Consider the following 23,428-nt stretch of genomic DNA (forward strand, 5'->3'; position numbering starts at 1 on the left):
ATTATAAATATGATGATTATTCCTACTGCTAAAGTCTATGGTTGTGACTTAAAGACAGAAAGTAAACACAAATGGAAGAGTACGGAGCCCCGGAAGGGACATGGATAAAAAAATCAGAGCGAGGAAGCAAAAATAGAGGTATCTTTTTCGAGATCTCGCAAAACTTTCTCGCAAAAGTCACATTAATGTTATCGGACATTTGCTTTTCAGATTAGCTCTTCTGTGATTAGCTAACTGTCTCCATCATAGACAGTGGTCACAGACGACGGCGATCATATTTGAGAAGACAGGTACCTGTCAGAGATGTTTTGATTCATAACAGTGAACGTGTTAGCGTTATCTTGGCTTCTTAGCTTCGACTACGTTTGCATCCACTACATAGCGGTTAAACAAACGCACCGTAAGTTGATGATAATATCGATGTTTATTGTAACAGATGGTCGTAAGGCTAATAGCGAGCAGAGGGCAGCTGTTGTCTGGACACATCCGCGATCACTCTACACAAAGCTGCTGTTCTGTCCAAACTGTCATGAGACATTTTTATTGTGATATACCCACCACTGCTGTTAGCTTTTGTTTCAATAGTTTGAGATGAGGAAATCACTATTGCACGTTTTTACTTTAATGCCCTACTTTCATGATATAATATCACCATAGCATGAACCTTTTACATTTTCCATAAAATTCACCCAAAAGTTGAGTAACTTTTTGTGAGTGGTGTATGTAGACACGTAATGTAAGCACACTTCAATAATATATCTGCTGCAGTAGTGCAGTTTATCCATCTAGCCTGGTGTGACAGTTAAAAACAACATATACTGCTGATATGTATAAGAATAGGAACGTGGTTGAAAAGCACAACTGATTATCTGTCAAAATGTGTGTACATAGAAGTCTCTAGATTATAGACAAAACATGCATCGTTCATCACAAATTTCTTATAATTCACCCAAAGTGCAAGAGTAAAAATACAAGTGAACTCAAATAACTAAAAATTAGAAGAATTTACAAAAAATAACACTTTTTTCTAGAAAAGGCAGAAGTAGTGGACAATGCAGTTTATTTCTGGGATAGTCGCTCCAGCACCGACACCATGCGTCCCATCAGTCCAACCAAGGTGTTTGAATTTCCATCCGTCCTCTGGATGTTCTGGAGCATGGCAGTGGTCAGGTGTTGGTGTCTTCTGTTCTCTTCCAAGAACTGTTCCTCTGACCTCTCCAGATACTGCAGCAGATCCACAGTAGCATCCCGCTTCTTTTCCTGCATAAAAGCACCCAAAAAGATATTAGTTGTCAGTAATTATTTTCTATATTCATAAACACAGTTAACTTAAGGTAAATGTTCTATTTTGCGATTTTAGGATGGGCCGAAAGATAGCATATTGATCATGTTGATGTCTGCATAGTCTAAACAGATCTTGATTTGGTCTGTTGAGGAGGACAGCGTGGATGAGCTTCAGGACGGGACCAGCGAGCTGCAGCGTAGTGGTCCTGACCTCATCGTCCAAGGCCGACAACTAAATAAAATGAACAAGAAATGTTGGTGATAGTATCTGTAATACAAATCATTTTGTCCATTAACGGATCAATTATTGCTTTGTCCATACAGTGTTGGAAAGTGCTACAAAAAATACCTGATATAATTTCCAACAGTGTTAAATGCCTTGTTTTATTTGAGTAACGTCTAAAAAACATAAAAAAAAATAAAATAAATCTGTGCGTAAGAAACCAATGCATTGAGTTTCCACATCTGCAAAGCTGAAACCTCAAGAACAATCAACATTTTAGCTTGAAATTATGAAAATAGCTGCACATTACCAGTACTCTTTACTTCACTGTGTTAATTTGATCATTTGAATCAGTTTGGTAGACTTGTATTAATGATAGGAATTAACCTAGATATTTTACAACATACATTTCTTCATTTGCTTCCATGCTTGTCTCCTTTCTGATCTATGAAAACACAGCTTGCAGTTTGGCCCAGTTGGAAACTTTTTGGCAAATGATTTTTGCTCACAGTTGAGTCAGTTGCAGCTGATATTGACAAAATTTTCAATCAGACGTGTAGAATAATGGGAGTTTCATGAAATATTAATGGCTAACTAATGGTAAATTTTCCATCAGAACTGCATGTAACAAACAATACATTCATGGACGAATAGAAAGCTGAAAATCTGTTCTGGCTCTGATGAATGTAGATTTTTTTGTTGAAAGATACAATTTTCATTGGGTAGGTTTTAGGATTCAAAGGGTTTAAGGCCTTGTGTGGTGATGAATAGTGTTTTTATGTTGCTTTATTAATAGGACATTATCATGTATTCTTGTATATAATGTATTATTCATGTAATTATCTCGTAATGACCCTCAGTTGTGCGCTGATTGGGAACCCTTTCTTTAAACTAATGTTATAGAATGAAAACCTGCAGAGATCATACTCAAACCATTAACCCTCTGATGCATGAATTATTAAAGCCTAAGTTAAAAAAATTTTCTTTGGTGTTTTTTTTCTTATAAGGGCATGAAAAAACAAATATTTACTTTTTTTTTTCAAAAATGTCATTTTTTGAGAGTTGCACACACATCCACTCCAGTGGACTACATGCGCCTGAGAACTCAATATAAAACTCTCTGAACTTAATGTAAAAATAATTCAATTGTGTTTTATGGTAAATCCACAAACAACTATTTCTTTTTACGCTTTGAAAAACATTTGAACATATTTTCATGTTTTAAAATTGCATAGGCCTATTGTTTAGGCCTGAAGAGGAAAACAAATGACGCTTACAACTGTGAAGCTTATACCTAATGAAAGTCTATGTTTCAAAATATCTCCAACAAGAAGAACATTATTCTGAGTCTCCATACTTCTTAATGGATGCAGGACTAGTATTACCATGTCATTTATCTAGCATTGATATGATTCTATAAAAGCAAGCCAGTAGTATAAAAACAGTATAAGAACTCCATTTAGAAATATCATAGAAATCCCAATAGAATTCCCCCTATTGGTCTCATCTAAATGAGACTAACACTTAAACCCTCATGTTATCCAAAGCCATTGGCTCCCGTTCCTCATCTGACTCCAACCCGTCGTCGATTGTTCCATCCACACCGAGCAACGGCATCTGGTACGGAGGAGGCTGTTTACCCTCTACTGCTGTGGTGATGATCCTGAGGCAAATAGATCTGATACAAGGAGTACAACAACATCCACACAAAACTAAAGCATTAAGCATACCTAATATAGAAATAACAATAGATACAATCATAGTTTTCCACTTTCCAAACATTCTTTCCAACCAGTCATGTTGGTTTCTTTGGCAGTATTAGTTACCCATTCCAGCCATAGGTTTTTATCCCCATAACCTGTGGCCAACCTGACTACATCCGTGGCTGATAATTTGGTATAATCTAGTGATTCCACCCCCTTTTTATCTCTTGTAGTGGAATTAGTTTGCTGCGCTTCTGTAGCTGTGTTATTTGGCTTACGTTTTTTTTTAGGTTGATTTTTATCAGCCCCCTGGTGTCTGGTCAGTCGTTCCTTCTCCAACAGTTCCCACACTGTAAAACCTGTAACAATGATAACAGCAACAATGATGAAAATACACGTACATTTCCTCCCTCACCAGTTCTGGAAACTCTCCATCCTTCCTGCAAAAGCAAAACAGTCAAAAACTCTGCACTTACACACACTTTGTATCTAGAAGACAACCTTCTTCCAGAGAGCTTAAATCCTTCTTGAATTGATCACAGAGTCACATTCCGCAGTGAAGCAGTTCACTGGTCACCCTTCTGCTCGTCAATAATGTCACCTAATGTTCTTTCTGGTTTCTCTGCTGGTGCACACATGCTCCAGTGATACCACGTGTCACCTTTACCTTTCAGCCTCACTGCATGTGAGCTCCTCTCAACCACCTGGAATGGACCAGTCCAACGAGGTTCAGACCATTTCCTCTTGATGCACTTCAGCAGAACCCACTCAGCTGCATTGGGCTCCGCTGGTCCGGTTCTCTCTTCTCCTCCACCTGTCGTGAGAAAGCTGACACAAGAGCCGTTAGTTGGTCATGGAACGGCTTATAGCCTACCTTAGGCATTTCTCCCTCACTTAACTGTAGCGCAGCTCCCGGTCCCAGAAAGTGGCGGCCGGTCAGAAGCTCATAAGGTGTGAAACCAGTCACACTGTTTACTGACCGCCATAAGAGCAATAGGTAAAGCATCTAGCCAGTTCACCCCTGTTTGACGACATATTTGTCAAAACTAAGCTAATCCACTCTATTATTACCACTTACAACAATTATGTTATTTCTTGAGCATCTTTCAAAACTGGAGGTACAACATATCAAAAAGCAACAACAAGAACTGAATATAAGTCAATAAAACATTAAAAAAAGACAGAAAATTATTCAGAAAGACAGCGATGAAACATTAGAAAAGACAGAAAGTATTATACAAATGCCTGTCTGTAGAGGTGAGTTTTTAAAAGCTTTGTGAAATAAGACACTGCCTGAACATTTTTGACAGGAAAGGGGTGCTTGTTTCACAGCGTTAGGACTAAAACAGTAAAGACATATCCCCATTTGTTTTAAGACTGGACTTTTTAACGCCAGATAATTATTTGATCTGATAGTTCTTGGTGTGGGATAAAGGGTTCTGAAATAGTAAGGAGGAGCCAGACCATTTAGAGATTTGAAAGTAACCAAGAGAATTATAAACTGAACTCTGTATCATCAAATGAGTACAAAGGTTGTTAAGCAGAAAGGATACAATCAGCCTGTTGGTTCTCTGGATGGATCTGATTCTCAACCTCGACCAAAAGCTCAAAGTCGGGTATCATGAGGTGATGTGCAGTGTGATGTTCTGGTACTGGTCGACCTGGTCCAGAGGGTTTTTGGTGGCATCCGTGCCAAACAGAACTAAAGACAGTTCATCCTTAGTCTCTGCAAAAACCTGACAGAAGACAAAAGACATGTCCAGTGTGTGTTGAAGATGGCAGTGACCTCTCTCTCATGACGGCAGTTTGTGTCTGGTTTCAAAAATGTTATATTGTATCAGGGACAGATCCAGGTAGGGGGACAAAATCATCATCTTGATTGCAAGCGTGGGTGTCAGAGATTGTATACTCGTGATCGGTGTTGGCTGAGGTAGCAGCGGTCGATGCAGTAGTAGCTGAAGAGCTCGTCGGTGTCCTGTGAATATTTATGAGTACTCCAAAAATCATACCTTCTTTGTGGGCAGGAGGTTCTTTCTCTTTACGTTTCTTTCCTTGTTCATTTGGCTTCATGTTGACGGAGCTCGGAATTTTTCTTGAAGATTTCAACCCTGTTACACTCCAAGTAAACCTGAAAAATTTGAAAAAAATACATTTGTCATGAGAAAAAATTACCATGACAAACAGCAAAACTTAATTCTAGAGTCTACAGTTTGCATTTGACCCACATTTATGATGTGAAAGCAGGATAAATATCTATGGAGTGCATTGAGAGACTTAAATGTACACATACATTCCCGGTGCAAGCAAGAAAGAGTTCAGTTCTGGCAGAAGTTCCATGTTTTAGCCTATAATGTTTGATAAGCTGTGTTCTCTTCTCACAGATGACAGGGCAGTACTTGCATTTCCAAGGCATTATAATGAGGCTTTATACAAAAATAGGGCAATAAATTTGGCTAATGTTAAAAATGGGCATTTACTTTTCAAAACTACACTGAAGTAATTTGAATTCTACTCTGTTTCAAAACTGTATGTAGAGAACACACAGGTCGAGAGAAACTCTAAAAACAAAATGATTATCAAAGTCTTACTATTCACCTAACCCCTAGCCGGAGTACCCGGAGAAAACCCACGCATTCACAGGGAGAACATGCAAACTCCATGCAGAAAGATCCCGGGAATGCTGGGACGCGAACTTCTCGCTGCAAGGCGAAAGTGCTAACCACTACACCACTGCGCAGCCCTAATCTAATTATGTCTGACATAATAATGTATCAATCAGAGGGACCAAACCATGACTTTTGCTTTAATACCAAAAACACATTTGCTGCCAATATTCATTTTACTTCAGTAGGGCTTTTTTGCAAGGCTTCTATTTATAATGGAGTGTTTGTACATTGCGGTATTGGTACTTTTTCTTCAGTAAAGGATCCTAGAAGTAAAGTAAGTAAGTACTACAAGTAGAAGTATTACTGCATTGAGTCAATGCAGTACCACAGCCTCACCGCTGGGGGCAGTAACACGTTTAGTCGTCGCTGTTGACTGCAGCGCATCATGCGGACATCCAGTCTGTCAGCATGTAAACACTGACTGCTCACTCATGTACTGTACATTAGCCTACAGGTAAGTGCCAGCTCTTTACATATATACATTACCGTGTTTAAGTGAACGCGGAGAGAAGTAATTCGTGTCGTTTTATTCCTGAGTATCGGTTCACTTTACATACATCCAGTATTTGCATATTAGCAAACTGTACCTTCCCAGCTCAGGCAGTGCTACGTTAGCTAGCTACAACTTATGTAGCTAGCAGAGCAAACAGAGTTACACCAAACTTAACTCCACAACGTGGCAGTTTGCAGTCTCTGTGCTTCCTAGGACGGCAAATACATGCCAGAATGACTTCAACTACAAGCTTCTCTGCAATTTGACATGTACTCGGGATGGAAGATACCCTGAATAGTGGCTAAACTAATTCAGTGAACTTTGAGTTTCTTTCCATAAAAAATGGAATAAGTGCGGCTGCTCGTTAATGATTGAGAAATACAGTGCTGAAATAACTAACTTATCCTCTTTAAAAGTTTTAATGGTGTAGATAGTGTCCCTATACACTCTGGCCCTCTTGTGGAAAGGTGATGATCAGGGCATTTATTTGGTATCAGCATCGTATTGATCTTGCTTTACAGTCTGGACCTCCTTGAGAAATCCTAATGTTCCTGCAGACATCATGGCTTCAACTTCTAGCTTTGCTCCTCCAAAACTGGCAGACTTCATCCTCACCGAGCGGCTGGGCAGTGGTACCTATGCTACAGTGTATAAAGCCTACAGAAAGGTGAGCAGATGGAGGAGTCAGGGGACATAACTGCATGATTCATGTTTCTATTTTGACTCTGGTATGTAAAGCAATAAAGACTCATTCTGTGGTTGACAGTGACAGGTTACTTCTTGATTGTGATGTTGCAGGGGAACAGTCGAGAGGTGGTAGCAGTGAAAGTAGTCGGGAAGAAGACTCTGAACAGGTCCTCTACAGAAAACCTTCTCACAGAGATTGAAATCCTGAAGACTGTGCGCCACCCTCATATTGTCCAGCTGAAAGACTTTCAGGTGAGTTTTTCTGTATGTTTTAGAATTGTTGGTGCTTTCACAAGGAATGTGTTGTGATTACATTTGATATGCGCAACAACAAGAACACAGCACTATCTAGGTATAAATGGTCAACAATTTTGTATTCCAAAACAAACGTGGTCTTGAATTTAGTCTTTTCCTAAGTGTGTGAACTCTTCTCTTTAATTAGTGGGATGCTGAGAATATTTATCTGATCCTGGAATGGTGTTCTGGTGGAGATCTCTCCCGCTTCATTCGCAGTCGCAGGATTTTACCTGAGAGGGTGGCGCGGTGCTTCCTGCAGCAGATAGGTGAGTCACTGCCAGGTCAAAGTCTGTTTGCAAATGTTCTTGATTACACTGCCTTCAGTAGATGAGAGATTTGTTGTTTAAGAAATCCCGCAAATAAGCTTTGGATTCATGTCAACAGCTGCCTCGTACACAACTGTTGCTACTTTTTATTGATTTTCAATTATTGGCTCAAAACTAGTTTTGACAGTTTTTCTGGCATGAATATGTTTAGATTGTTTGTAAAACCGGTGGAACTCTTTCTCATTATAGAGATGCATGTTTTATTTAATGCAATGTCCTGCTTAGCGAAAACTTCATGATGTGGACTGGGCTCAGTGTGAATGTGTTTAGTCTCAGTGTGTATTTCTGTGTGTGTCTGCACAAACAGCCTGTGCCCTCCAGTTTCTTCATGAACGAAATATCTCACACTTGGACTTGAAACCCCAGAATATTCTGCTCAGCGGCTTTGTCCTCAAACTAGCAGGTGATGTCATGTCCACTCACGCAGTCATCTAAACAGATACTGATTTACATTTGATAATGTTATCAATGTGGAGGCGCTCATGTTTTTCTGCTGTTATGTTTGCAGAGCTTCAGTTAACTCTTCTATTCAAACATTTTGGTTCAAACTAAATTCATTAGGGCTTTCTGTACTGTAAACATGTTGGTTGATAGAGCGCAACAGGAATTTTCAAACAGTTTCAGGGAGATTTTTCTGACTTTCTGATTTGCTCTCAGATTTTGGTTTTGCACAACACATGTCACCCTGGGATGAGCAGAGTGTCCTGAGAGGATCTCCACTCTACATGGCTCCGGAGATGGTGTGTCGGCGCCAGTATGACTCCAGGGTGGATCTCTGGTCAGTAGGAGTCATTCTCTACGGTGAGTACTGTGTTTTTACCTTTTTATCTGTTTTAAATATGGATTGACATGAATTCCACACTACTTTAATCCATCTTTCTTATATATCCAAGTAACAAAATGTTTTTCACTGCACAGAATTTAGTGTACTGTGTGCTAGGTAGTGTGAGTCCCCTTTAATAAATATTTAGAACATCCTGATGTCACTCCTTTTTCAGCAGTAAAAGGTTGTTCAGTAGACTGGTCCTACAGGCTTGACAAAGCTGACGCCGTAGACCACAGAACTGTACCTGAAGCTTGAAATGGCAGGCTGGTGCACAGCCCTTTTATCGAGCAGTAATACAGAAACTACTTTTATTGTACTGTATGGAGTGACAATGTGCAGCATGAAGCTAAACTGCCCTTCTACTTAGCAAGCTAAATAGAGTTAATACAATTAGATTGTTTGCTAAAAATTACTATTAATGTTTCATGTAAATATCCATGAGATATTTATGGTTGCTCAATTAAGACAATTTTAATTTCATTATTTTTAATGCTGTGTTCTCACTGCAGATTGTTCTTTTGGAATAGTCTACTCAACACTGTTTGTGTGCTTATAGAGGCGCTGTTTGGTCGAGCACCGTTTGCATCAAAATCATATGCTGAATTGGAGGAGAAGATCCGGAGCAATCAACCTATCGAGGTAAGCTATGTGCAGTAAATGAGTAGAGTAGAATGACCAGGTGGTAAACGTAACCTGCTTAGTTGAATATAGATAATAATTAACCTAAACATACAAAATGAATCCTGTGAGTAGTCAAGTGAAAAATTGAAACGGAGACAACATTATACAGCGCAAATTAATTCAGCTCTGTGTGAAATATTGAATAATATCAAGACATGACTTAAACTGAATGATAGAAAATGATGTGTGATTTCTGAAATTATCTACAAAGAGCCTACTATGATTCTTATCACTTGAATGTGCTGCACAGAGACAGTCAACTATCGTGCAGAAAAGTCTCAATCACACTGACATACTAGATCACATGGATGTCACAGCGGGTGGCGGTTTATTGGACTGCATTATATTTAAAATTTTCCTAATATTTTATACACCCTATGAGCATATACAAGGGGTTCGCAGTATTGTTACAGGATTAGATTTCACAGGTTTACCTGATAAAGTGGCCAATAAGTTTAATTTCATAAATACATATACCAAATATTTTGTTGAATACAAATAGCAAACACATAAATAAGACCATAATGTGTTGTGTTTGGATATAACTGCTAGTTATCAGTATGGCGAAGCATAAATTCAAGGAACTATTTTGTTCTGTGACAGTAATCATACACTACCACAGCACTGTGGGGTTTAACAAGTTTTGTAATTAAAATGGTCTTTATCAGTCCCAATTTCACGTCAGTAGATCACTTAAACTGAAAAACAGCCAGAGTGCAGCAATTCATGTCCTTCCCACTCTCTATAACACTAAAATAGAGATGATGCACCTTGTAGAAAATAGTGTATTTATGCTGATATCTTAAATAATTTTCATAATTAAATGGTTCTCTCTTTGTTTGTGAGTGTCCAATGTTAAACCACTAGATGGCACACTGTCCCACCCGGGGAAGACTGGCAGTTGGAGGCATTCTACTAAAACAAGACAGGCGCTCTATTATAATCCATCTAACCTTTAAAGAGACAATCTGTGATTGCTAATTAAAAACATCTCTAACTATAGATATTGATATTATTGCTATTATGATAAAGACACTTCTAGCTTATTTTGGCTAAAAAATTCTAATTGAATGTTTGAATGCATCAGACAAGAGTTTATAATCTCTAATTTTATTGTGTATTTTTGAATCAACAGCTAATTGTTACCAATTTAGTAATAGTTGTGTCTCTGTCCTGATTTTCTTGCTACATACACATGCTACACGTTAATTACCATTGGAACAATGAAAGGAACATGTACTTTTACTGATGGAGCACTTTCAAAACACTTGAATTCTTGTGTCAGACGTTAGGACTTTACTCAATGGATCGCATTAACACATGGTCCATTATCCAGGGATTCACACAGAAAGTTTTAAGGTCATCTTTTGACAGAAAGTAGCGACATGAGACTAGAGGCTCTGTGGCAACAATGTGCTGTCCTTTTTCCTTGGATCGTCTTGTGGGTCGGGTGCAACATTATAAGGTTGTGTTTTGTGTACAAGCTCCCTCCCGGGGCCAGGGTATCCAAGGACTGCAGGGACCTTCTGTTGCGGCTTTTGGAGAGAAATCCAGATGCCCGGATCACCTTTGCAGAGTTCTTCACCCACCCTTTTGTGGATCTGGAGCATATGCCAAGTGCAGAGAGTATAGTGAAAGCAGTAAGAGAATGAAACTACTCGAGATGCCAATGAATTATTTGCGTGTGAGTGACTAAACAGATGTAAAAATATGTTAGTAGGTTTGTGCACATGCTTGCCCCACATGTGTCCTCACGCATGACTGTATGCATGAATAAGCAATGGAGAGTTGTAGTAGTTAGTATTCAGTGATGCCACTATGTATTTCCTCTTCTCAGAAAGAGCTGGTCCTGCAGGCTGTTCAGAAGGACCAGGAGGGGGAGAGGTCTGCTGCTCTCTTTCTTTACTGCAGTGCCCTTGAGCACTTTGTTCCTGCTATTCACTGTAAGAGCAACAACCACACTCATATCCTGTCTGTGGCCTAAGCCCTTCAACAATGCACCACCTTTGTTCCTGCACAATAAACTGGCAAAGAAAACTCACTAAATGTAAAACCAAAACATCTCTTCTCTCCGCCCTCCACTAGATGAGACAGACCGACAACGTAAAGATGCCCTGAGGCAAAAGGTAGGCCTAGAAACACTCCTCACACTCACATTTGGATTTATTTCTATTTTCAGTTGGTCTTTTCTATACTCGGGTGGCTCTAACATGGAATTAACTCTCCTCTATGAATACCATATGGTGTGTATGGAGCATGGGGAGCACATGTTGTGGTTGATGTAATTAAGTTGAGTTAATGTAAGAGGTCTTTCTGCAGGTCAGCCAGTATGTGTCCAGAGCAGAGGAGCTGAAAGCCCTAGTAGCCTCAGACAACAGATTGAGCTTTGAGGAGGCACGGACTTCCAGGGATGTCCTCCGAGGTAAAGAACGTTGCTCAGGGCAGAGGCAGGGCCACCACATGCAGCCATTAGTCTAATCTGGCCATATGAGACGACAGCTTTGAGTGTCAATGTGTCATTTTAATTAACTTTAATCTAATATTGGTAGGTTTCTTTTTTTCTCATATATTTACTTTTCCGGCATCTTCGAAATTGTGTTATTGTAGCAGTGGGAAGTAACATTAAATTGATGTTTATAAGCAAGCAAAGATGTTTGATCTACTTTAAATAGTAGTAAGAGGTAAAATTGGAAAAATAAATGTTCTTGTCGTTTCTCATGATGGTCAAAGGCTAGCGTTAGCTCCAACATGGTAGTGTTCCAGGGATGTGGTGTTTCAAGTTCAATTGTGTTTTATTACTCTGTTGAGCTATATATTGCTTAACTATGTCCACAATAGTGGTAGTAGATGATACTGCAGGAGAACATACCAATTATAAAATACTGCAAAACATTGTCAAAACGAATGCGTTGCTGCTGTGCTTAGACGGATAAACAGTAGGACTCAAAGTGGTTTTCTTTCTGCAGGAATGTCTCATGACCAACCACGACTGCTGGCTGCTCTGGAGATGTCCTCTACTGCCATTGCTAAGGTTAGATTGGTTTGCTGTTGGATGATGTCACTGCTGTAGAGATATACACAAAAGCAGGGTGACGCAGAAGTAACATAACATTACAAACCAGATTGCTTTCCCAACCACGAATTTTAAGATCACTAGTGAACCAAAACAAATATTTTGCAGATTTCCATGTCTGACATTATGTTAGCTGCACAAACCATTTTACTGTATATTTATATGTTTCTGTTGTTTACAGACTGGAAATTTCAAGAATAAACAGCAATGAATAAACAAGTTTTGCAGTACTAACAGACTGGTTAGTTGAATGACGATGTGCAAGAGTGAGCCGAGTATCTTTATGATCTGGTTCAAAGCGTTGTTTCCTCACTTTCAACCTTCCTTTGTAGGAGGAGAGCGGATCAGATGATCATGAGGCTCTGGATGTGTACCAGCAGTGTTTAGGAGAGCTCCTATTGGTCCTAGCAGGTAGACTTTTTTTCTTTATTTCCATACAACATAGATTTGTGCAATTACTTAATCTTTACTGGTGTTAGCGACTGAGTTGCTTCACTGGTGCCCTTAGTTTACCAAGGTGCCTTTGAGCAAGGGACTGTTCAAGGATGCCTTAGTAGTAGTTTGGTGCCTTTGGAAGCAATTTAAACCCTCTTGTAAGTCTCACGTCTGATAATTCTTCTGCATTCAGAAATTTTTGCAGCTGTGTGTGTGTTTGCGCACTTCTGTTATGAAAGAGAATGAATAAATAAGAAAAAAAAGTGACTTTGAAAGGCAGCTAGGCATTTAAAGTATATAGTAGAGTTGGCATGATGAGCAGGCTGGGACAGAAATTCATTTAGAGTTGAGGATATAGCCAGGTGAAGAAATAGCTGAACAAAGGAAATCATACTCTGGGGAGAGGTTGGAAAAGAGAGACAAAAACAACTTGAAGAGAGAGTAAAGATATAGAGATATTTTAAAAGATGCTTAACTGGAAACAGTAAGACTCTGAACATGACAGGCGGACTTTGAAAATGAAGAATGTAAACAAAGAGTGACTTAGAAGTCGCGAAAGGCAAGCTGAAGGAGAAGAAGACAAGAGACTGGAGCAATAGACTTGGAGAGAGATGGGGACACTTAATAAGTGACAGACCAACAAACAGACAGAGAAGCAACAGAAGAGACTCCAGTGACTCTCTGTGGCCTGGCGTCCATTAGGCCGGGTTCATGAGCTCATCTGGAAGATCAGCCTAATGGAAGAGGTGGGATAGAGTGATCCAGATGTGGCTTTGAGCTGGGATGAGACCCGGTGCCAGCGCCCTGTGTGTGGTATGAGAGCCCTGCCATCTGCTTCCCATTCAGATAGCACGCTTCATTTATTTGTGTTATTAGACTCTTGAAACAAATAAAAACTATCAACTCTCTAATAGACCAGAGCTCCAATTATTCAGACAGTGCTATTGAAAGTTCCTTTAGTAGAGGTTAAAAGACTGCTACTATTTGACTTGAGTTGACTGACTGTAGACGTTGCTGCTATAAGTAGTTCAAAAATTAGTTTACAAAAACACAAGTGTAAAATGAAATTGATACGTTTGGTTAAATGTGTTAAGGAAAGCCTCTGTCTTGTTAGCAAATCAGTCATTTATGCTGAACTAGTTTAGTAAGATGGTTAATGCCATCCTAACCAGCTTCTCTCTCCAATGTTGGGAGTCTTGTGTGGCACAGCAGATACCAGCAGGGGGATTGTTGGGAGAAAACATTGGTTCTTTGTTTGGCCAAGAGCTCTTTGTTGCACAGCTTCCCAACATGCCTCACCACCACAGAGCCCTTCTCCTCCTCCTCCTCCTCCCCTCCACTCTGTCACTCTGCCCTCCAGGATGACTGACTGTGAAAACACTGGCCTACATTAGAACCATTTACACTCTTGAGCCCCCAGTCTACACGCTAGCAAAATTCAATGTAGTAGTTGACCTCGTTTTGAGCAAACAAGGTGATTAGGTAGTGGACTCCTCTCCTCCCCTCCTTTCCTCATTATTCTTGTGTCTTTTTCTTTTCTCTCTTGGCGAGCCAGCCGAGCCCCAGGGCCGCAGGAGAGAGCTGCTCCACGGGGAGGTGAGTGCGTGAGGGAAGGATTCTGGTTGAGTGCTCACGGTAGGAACGACTATTTTTCACCTCCATCGAGCCCTCGGCTGATCACCTTCCACAGTGGACGCACTGTCTCTTAACCCATGAGCCCATGATTTTTCCAGCAGTCACATGTATGATTTTTTTTGTGGCCAAATTCCTGTTACATACACATAAGTCACTGTCAACTTTGTAATTTGATATTTTTATATCAACAATGGATCACATGACCACTTGTGCATGAAAAGAGTCACATGTAGGGACAAAATGAGAAAAATTCAACTCTACAGTTCCTATCAACTCTATGAGGCATTATAAAATATGCAGCCAAAAGTTCTATTAAATGTAAAAACTGAACCTGATTGAAATTTGCCTGCTATCCCTTTTGAAGTAGTCATCTGTGCAGTGATACACTGCTCCCAGTGCTCCTGCCACGCCTGTAAATGGATCCCTCATTTTCCTAGGAGGTTTTATACACAGTGGCAGACATTAACACATGGTGGAAGTGAGGCTTACAAGGAACTGATCTAACTGCTGTTGGTGTCATTATTATTATATAGCCGTTACGTTTCTCTGCAAAAACTTGTCTATTTCAGCTTTATAGATTACCATTGACAGTTATCTCACTTGAGTTAAAATTGAAATGGAGATTAGCAGACATAAGTAACTTGCGCAAAAAAATCATTTTTGTGTGATAAGTCAAGAAAATAAGCTTTAATAAAAACTAAGAGTACCCCCGTGTATATCTACTCGTATCTACTCTTACACTAATACTAATAAGAACACTTTCCTGTAGACAGCATTAATGCTTTTGGACAACAACCTAGACATGCCATATCCTAAATTTTGCTGGTCCTGCATAATTGCTGGCTGTAGCTGTGTGGAGTCATGATCCTGGATACTAATTTAATATTCTACTTTAACAAACACATGTAAAGAACTTGTGCTTATCTGTCATTAATGCTCCAAGGCTTTTTGTTTTTCTTCATTGTTTAGCCAGCAACTTGAGCCAACAACAGACAACAGCATTTCACCAACAAACCCCAAAGGGGGCTGGAGGATTGAGTGGGCCTCATAGACCTCCCTATTTGAAGTTTTATGGGTGCTTGTCTTAAGTAAATTCAGATGCGTCTGTAATAATCGAATGCATTAGGGAGGCAGGGTTGGGGGATTAGATTGGAAGCATGTGTGTATGTGAGAACCCAAAACAGCCAACACATGCTGCCATGGCTGGCCTCCATGTGCGTTCATATCTACTGTAGACTGCACTTTCGCCTTTCAAAGCTGTAATTCAATATCCTGACTATATGTGAGTCATAGGTTTGATTTAGCTGGTGTATGTTGATATAACGTCATTATGGCTGAATATACGTGCATAAGATCTGTTGTCTTTTTGGCTCTATTTCAGTACCATGAAAACTCTGCATGTTATCAATAGGCCCCATATTCTTGGCTCACCCATGTAGATTTCTTCCCTAATTATTGTACTTGGTGATTAAAGGGATTGTGATTAAAGTTCTGTGGCAACATAAGGTTGGGGCCAGAGTCGAATGCTAAAAACCTGTGGTCAGAATGATTCTTTACCACCACAGACTAGCTTTTTAAAGGGACATTTTGGAAGTAATCAATTAAAGGTCCCACCATCATTATGACCCTCAGATGTTACTGCTGTAATACCCTAGAGGGCCTGCTTTAGTATTGTGACGTAGTGGTGACATAACTAGGTATTAGGTGCAGCCAAGAAGCTTCATGCTCACCAGAGGACTGATTACCACAGTAAAGAACACTCTCAAGCTTGTGATGACAGCAGTTACTACTTGCACATGTGTACCATATGAAATGTTTTCAAAAAATAGAAGAGAAATAAGCAGATCAGCAGAAATGATCAGTTTGATCTGATTTTGAAGGCGAGCTTATGTCCCCACGTATTTTTAAGTATTTGGGTTTAATGCTGCATGAAAACACCTCAGTTGCAATAAACAAGTGCAGCTCAAAGAGTATATATCTAACTGACAACCAAAAAAAATGTAATAATCCTCTTTATATGTAAGTAAAAATGCATGAAAATCGTACTATTCTCATATCAGTTCAAGCACTTTCATTGATACTTGCATTGTAAAACAAGAGTATTCAGCTTTACTATCAGTTCTTGAGACAGTACTAGGCACAGCAGTGCTTTGAGCTAAATGCTAACGTCGACATGCTAGTATGATGGGCCCAGTTGTTCATACAGTTGAATCTGGATTACAACAGCTTAGATTTGGAAATACTGTGTTTTGCCATGCAGGCTACTCCAGGTATTTTTGTGGCATCATTTCAAAGCAGTATCGCATTGTATCACCCTGATCCAGATACTGACTTTTCAAGATGATCAAATCTGGATTACCAGTGCTCTAAATGGGACTACATATTGCAACGTGGGCCACTAGCCATGTAAAGACCAACAGGCACAACAGCCAGGATGGGTTCACTTTAAGTCTTTTAGTTAGAGACAGAAAACAGCAAAATTAAACAATACAAACGTCCTCTTCCATTTTCAATTTCTTTTGAACAGTCAGACTCAGGAGTTAAACTAGTAAAGTTCTTCACAGTTCTTCATTTTAGAAGCAGGTCTTAGAAGGCACAATGCACTATCATCATATAGAGCGATCAGTTCAAATTGAAATAATAGTTTGCTTCTCATGACACCTATTTGTAGATAAAGTCTTTTTATTCTTTTTTTCTTTTTGATTTCACCCAGATGTCTAGTATATCTACTTCATCATTGTAATGGTTAAACAAATCAAGTACAAAATATAAATAAATGCATGTTTTACATAATGAAGAGAATTTTTTATTACTTTTCATTCATGGAATTCTTTCTCTGCTGCTGTCAGGATAGTCTTGCTGAAAGGTTTTGACCAACACACGCTGAAGATTGGATGTAAATCTAAACCAAACCGTATTACATGTTCCAATTCAATTAAATTTTTTCTTTTAACCAGCCCATTTTCAACATTTGATCCAATCCGATAGCCGAAAACAGACCTCATTACTTCTCAACTTGGCCTGATGTTTAGCAAGTACTATTTTTACCATGTTTATCATCTTACTTTAGCATGTCAGCAGGCTAATATTTGTTAGAACTAGCATTTGTTGCTTGGGATTAACCATAAAGTACAGCTCATGAGAATGCTATTATCATTAGTGTTGCAGCTATTTGGTATTTAATCAAATATTGGATGAATTTAGATTGAACCTGATAGTTCTAGAAGAAAAGTCAGTGGATCTCTATATTTCATTTCTAACCACTCATGCACTTACGAACATTTCAGTCCTCCAGAGGAAACGTCAGTGGATCACCAAAGTCTGGGAACAGTGAACGTCTTGTTCATTGTGTTATGAAAATCCATTTGAAAGTTGTTGATACGTTTTAGTCTGAACCAGAGTGTTGGGTCAAGCAACCAACCAGCATTGCCTCTAGGGACATGCAGCACACATCGCTAAAGTAGATTTGCAGAAAGCGTGTTCCCATTGCAAGCCAAAGAAACACAGTGAACAAAAGCTTGTGTTGAAAGTATAAATTGTAACCACATGCATTGGGTTTCTGTGTCTCTTACCAGATTAAAACCCTCATGAGCAGAGCTGAATACCTCAAAAAGCACATTAAGGTAAGCATGGACTCTTTCAAAGTATTCAGTAGGAAGAGATGCACAAACTGTATGAAAAGTTTGCCACTGAGAACATACAATACACTTGATTTTAAAAAAGAGATTATCCTCAAGATTATGACTTCTTTTAGATAGTGCTACATTATTGGTACTTAAAGCACTGACCATGATTTTGAATTCATATTAAGAGATTTTCTGATATGTGTTCGTTTTTCAGATGCAGGAGACTCAGAGGGACGTGTCTCTGGATCGAGAACCTCTCGCAGATTCTGTCAGAAGCTGTGAGTTTCCCTGCTGTGTTGTGTAAACTGTTCCTTTGCCCATGAAAGTGTGCTTTTTACAACCTTGCAGCCATACTGATAAGTAACTATATGGAGGTTTGGTAAAAGAAGGTGGTGGGGGTTAAGCAAGGAATGGCTGCCTAAAGTTGCAATGAAGTGTCCTTTCATTGAAGGTTTTTCCACTAGTAAGATATGAGCCATTCTCTTGCTGTGCTGGCCACCCTGCAGGACTGCCTGGCTCTTTGATTTAGTTTCAGTGCAGCCCTGGGCAGCGCTGTCCTCTTGTAAAGCCTACCTTGTGAAAGTTGGACATGCTGCAAGAAAAGAGTGACTGTCACAGAAAACAGAAACAACACACGTACAATTCACTCCTTTCTCATACTCACAGGTAAACGTGCCTTCTATGTAGAGTCGATGTATGCTCAGTACATATCAAACCTAAACACTGCAACAGGCAGTGTATCATTAATGTAAAGTCAAGTTTTAATATACTTGAATATCCCTAGTGGTAATCTTTATACACAAAGTCTAATTCCCAGTATTTACTAGGCTCAGCTCTTAGATGGATTGGATGCCTAAAGCATAGACAATATCCTGTTCTCAGCAAGAAATTCCTGGGGAATTATGAATAAAAAAAAAAAAAAAATGATGGGGGAAGGGCACCAACGACTCTAGAGGCCGCTCAAGTTTCATAAAGAATGTGGCTTCTTCTTCTGCTGCTGTTATTTTAATAAAACCACGCCACAGTCAACCATACCAGCTGGCTCTGGTCCAACAGCAGCTGTAGTGGAGAGGGTCGCAGCAACGCCCACGTCTGTCTGGTGACCTTAGACTACACCAAAATAAGCAGAAACATTTTGCTGAGAAGCATCACACTGTAACCCTCAGACAATTTACCCTTCAGACATTAAGCTACAGTCAGTGCAGCCTCTTTATAGGCACTCACAATTTCCTGGCACAGGTTCTTCCATGGCTCATAAGTCACTTTGCATGAAGGTTAATGAAATTTGTTCTCTGTATGTTATAAATACTGGAAATGCATCCATTGGTAATCTGTTGAGATTTTCACTTTTTGTCACAACCAGTGGAAAATAAGGGATCGGCTTCTCTTTAGGGTCAGAATGTATACTATGGTAAATACCCAGTACAGTACATCTTATTCAAAGTGCAAATGATTGTGACACAGTTTCAGTTTAGTCACCTCAGTCTTGTTTTTGCTGCGTTAACTGCCAATGAACACAAGAGGAACACAACTACACTACACACTGTACACTCGTTATGGCAGGATGGCAGTCTGTTTATGCTAGAAAGTGGAAATGAGGCAAGAGAACAAGCTGCACATTTATTGTTATGAACAAATTTACAGTATTGAAGAGGTATGTTTTTTAAATAGCTTATTAAGTGTTAATATTGTTGGCAGTGTTTTTTTCAAGGTAGCTGCTGTTGCCTTTAGTGTTTAAAAGGTAGTTGACTTTCATGATAAGTTTGCGCTCTTCTCTAGATTTTCAAATAATATAAATGGGAAATAGAGAACATCAATAATTGAATTTGACAGAATAGTCTGAGAGAAAGCAGCTCTATAATTTAAATTGACTTTTTATCAAATACCATACAGTATGTACATATTCTATCTGTATTCACAATGATGCTAGAAATTATCATACTTTGTGAGTAATTAGCAATGTTGAGTTCAACCGTTTGTTTTCCTTTAATCATCTAGCTGAAATGAAGCTGACATAAAAGTTTCCAAAACAAATCTGGGAAATATTACTCAGAGTGATCCGTCCATCTGTGTGGATGTCAGATGTGGTTCCTGAGACCCTTGAGACACTTTTGCCTTCTTATTTAAATAGGAAACTCTAAAATCTAGATGCGTTGAGAACTTGAAAAATCGGAACAAAAGACAGATCTGTCATTTCTGTCTTCTCAGCCTGCTGTCTGCAGTAAGCAGGACGGCCACCCTGGGACGAGTGGAACGCCCCACAGACTGACTGTCAGTGTTCAGGTTGGACACAGAGCCTTCACCTGACCAGGTTTCTGCTACGGCCAAATCACACCACATCCTAACCAACTGAGCACACTGTCTGGGTGGGATATTACAGTTGCCAGCCAAATCTGCCCAGTGTTTTGGCTCTCCCTGGAAAGTTTTTTTTTTTATTCCTTCCAGATGATCTGGCAGGTACAGAACTCCTGTTTATTATTTTTTTTCAGGAAAACAAGTTTGCCTGGTAAAATCCTGAAAGCAGCTCTTGAATTTTGGATTTGCACACTGGTGAATGTGAAAGTTCCCTGCTCTTTACACAGTGTTGTTGCACTGCTTAGCCCCAATCCCCCTCCTCCCGACACGCCATTGATATGTAAATGCTGGACAGCTTGTATGACAATACCACACTGTCATGGTAAATGAGTTAAACTGAGACTGTTGCATTTAGTTTAGTGCAGAACATTCAACAGTGTTTCCAGCATGCCGAAAACTGTGAAAAAACTAACATACAATCAGTTGGGAGCTATGACGTATCACAACCGTTTAAAACTGTAGTGCTAAGTATATTATATAGTGGCCTGTGCAAACATGTACGTACTCCCTCACCCCCCTCTCTCCACTGCCTTTACTGTGGGTCAACCACAGGCTCACCATGCTCTCTCCGCTGATGGAGCCCTCTCCACCACTATGAGGGGAAAACTGGAGAGGTGCGGCCTCTGCCTTATTTACACTAGACTTGCATTTTCTTAGGTTTGGCACTGGCCGGGTATTTGAGGGATACAGTGAGTTGTGGTCCTCAAGCAAAGCCTTCATAACTAGGCCCCTGTGAAATGGTAAAAAGCTGAACAGTTGGTGGCAGGCCGATAATCCTCACTGTTGTAGGTCTTCACGGACTGTTTTGATTTCACACAGGTAAAGTGTTTGAATACTGCAAAAGGGAGCTTTACTTTGTTGATACAACTGTAAGACAACTGCATAAAATGCCTGAAACAGGAGTCAAAAGAGAGGAAATATTATTATTATTATGTCTGCTGGCAAGATTTCCGAACTGCTGTCTTGTTTCTTTTTTTCTTGACTGTCTATAAAGCTGTGATTTTGTAATATATTTATTAAAAGACAAACAAGAAATGAATATTAGCTGCAAATAAATTTACCATCTCTACAATTGTGCAGTCTGTCTTCGGAGATTTTGTCAACAGCACAAGGTTGAACGTTCATTTTTTTTAGAATCAATGGAAAGATTTATTTGCCTTCGGGAGCAACGCTGCTGGTCTCTCCCCACCGTCATCATCTGGAAGGGAGCTCTGAAGAAACAGCTGGCTCATGTCCACAAGGGGAGGAGAGAGGAAGGCAGGCACACAGGGGAAAGTAAGGACATTTTATAATTATATAATTCATATGGAAGTCTGGAATCTAGTGAAACTGACAGAGAAAATGTCCACATCTAAATAACAGGGAAATACAGAAAGAACCAGCTACGTCAGTGTTGTTTGTTTTTCTTCTTCTGTCTATAGTTCTTCCAATCATGATACATCTTACTTTTCTCACAGAAATATGGCAGCTGGATTTGCATCTTTTTCATAACTCATCAGTATTGTGTCACAGGAGAGGAACATGACCAAAGGAGGTAGTTAAGCTTCTAAAAAATAAGATGTCAAAACTTGTGCTAATAGTAAGATGAATGAACTAGGGAAACTGATAAAATGTAACTAACTCCTCTGATTTAAGTTGACACAACTTTACACACAAACATCACTTTATTAGTCATAGTTAGTCCCACTGAACCCACAAAAGCACTTCGAAGGTTTTCTGTGGCTAATGAAACACTGTCAGGAAAATGTGTGATTCTGTTTTTGGAGCTAAAAGTCTGGATATTTTGCCTCTGCAGTTTTGACTTTGATCATTCTTTTTTTATTTATTTTTTAATCTGTCTTGCGCAAATCCTCTAAGTAAAAAATCGGGTTTTGTTTTTTGTACGTTGTTAAAAATTCCATATGGTGATTATGATATGGTAGAAGACTATATTTCATGAATGAAATAAGCTGTCAACATTATGGCTAAGCATTTCAACAATGAAACCGGAACTTACGATGGTGTCAAAAACACTGAGTTAAACTTTGAGGGTTTTATATATAACAAACCTAAAACTAGAAAAGCACTCAAACAGCGCAGTACTCCACCATGGCTTCCCCTATATGATCAGAAATCATGGAACCATAGAATGTGGCCATTTAATATAAATGTACCCACAAACAAAATGACCTTGCACTGAGCACAAGCCTGTTACACATGTGTACGTTATGTATGGATATCGAATCGCATGACCTAAATATGTAGCGGATGGTGGGAATTGTTGGGACTCAGAAACACCCCCATAATTTAGTCAATTGTTCCTTGTATCATTTTCAATGGATAAGTCCGTAACGGTAGATTTGTAGTAGAATAGCAATCGTGATCGTCAGCAGGCAGCTGACATAGTGTTCACTTGTTGTCATAGATACAGTGACACTGTGCCACTATCTCATAATGATACAGAAATCTTTCACAAATCCATGGATTCAGACCGTAAGCTGCGTCAATGCCAAAATCTAATCAGTTGGTCCTTGCGTCACTTCTGACCTTCCCTGAAAATTTCTTCCAAATCTGTCAGTCCGTTTTTCAGTAATGTTGCGAAAAGACAGACAGCCAGACCAACGCCGGTTATCACATAACTCCGCCATGTTCTTTGGCGAAGTAAAAACAATCCTTTCAGCTTGCAGGGTGAGTCTTTCCATGTCATTATTCTTTTTCAGAATTGGTTTAACATATATGACTTAGTCACTCCAGTATTGTAACTTGTCATTGTGTACTGTAGTTTTACAGTGTTTGAGCAGAGTTGTAGGTGAGCTTGTGTGCTTGAGTAAGTGGCAGATGAGAGGTGTAGATGATTTTAAGTAACAGCAAAGAATTACATGTCAGTCATTTTGAGGCAGGAAGGGATTATTTTTTTGAAGAAAAAAATAGATACATTATCAGTCAAAAGTTTGGAAACACCTCGTTCAATGTTTTTTATTTGATTATATTTATACATTGTAGATTAATACTAGAGACATCAAGACTATAAAAGAATACATATGGAATTATGTTGTAAATAAAAAAGTGTTAATTTTCGGTATTAATCTACTATGTAGAAAATAATACCAATCAATAAAAAGTACTGAATGAGAAGGTG

The 23,428-nt window shown here is 39.3% G+C and overlaps 1 protein-coding gene and 1 long non-coding RNA gene across 2 annotated transcripts; one reads left to right on the forward strand and one right to left on the reverse strand.

The window, feature by feature from the left end:
* Positions 1-405: 405 nt before the first annotated feature.
* Positions 406-5,293, reverse strand: LOC118471239 (uncharacterized). Its single transcript, XR_004848491.2, has 2 exons — positions 5,220-5,293; positions 406-4,946 (listed from the first exon to the last, which is right to left on the reverse strand). It is a non-coding gene; the product is annotated as an uncharacterized LOC118471239 (long non-coding RNA).
* Positions 5,294-6,216: 923 nt separating this feature from the next.
* Positions 6,217-21,382, forward strand: ulk3 (unc-51 like kinase 3). The gene is made up of 17 exons (XM_023284049.3): positions 6,217-6,330; positions 6,891-7,036; positions 7,168-7,308; positions 7,499-7,619; positions 7,987-8,082; positions 8,337-8,480; positions 9,062-9,144; positions 10,671-10,826; positions 11,024-11,129; positions 11,272-11,312; positions 11,506-11,608; positions 12,153-12,217; positions 12,592-12,670; positions 14,250-14,290; positions 17,905-17,952; positions 18,170-18,233; positions 20,164-21,382. The coding sequence occupies exons 2-17, from the start codon at positions 6,932-6,934 to the stop codon at positions 20,178-20,180; spliced, it is 1,410 nt and encodes a 469-aa protein (XP_023139817.2). The 5' UTR covers positions 6,217-6,330; positions 6,891-6,931; the 3' UTR covers positions 20,181-21,382.
* The last annotated feature ends 2,046 nt before the right edge of the window (positions 21,383-23,428 follow it).

The sequence above is a fragment of the Amphiprion ocellaris genome, chromosome 1, assembly GCF_022539595.1.
Source record: "Amphiprion ocellaris isolate individual 3 ecotype Okinawa chromosome 1, ASM2253959v1, whole genome shotgun sequence".
NCBI lineage: Eukaryota > Metazoa > Chordata > Actinopteri > Pomacentridae > Amphiprion > Amphiprion ocellaris.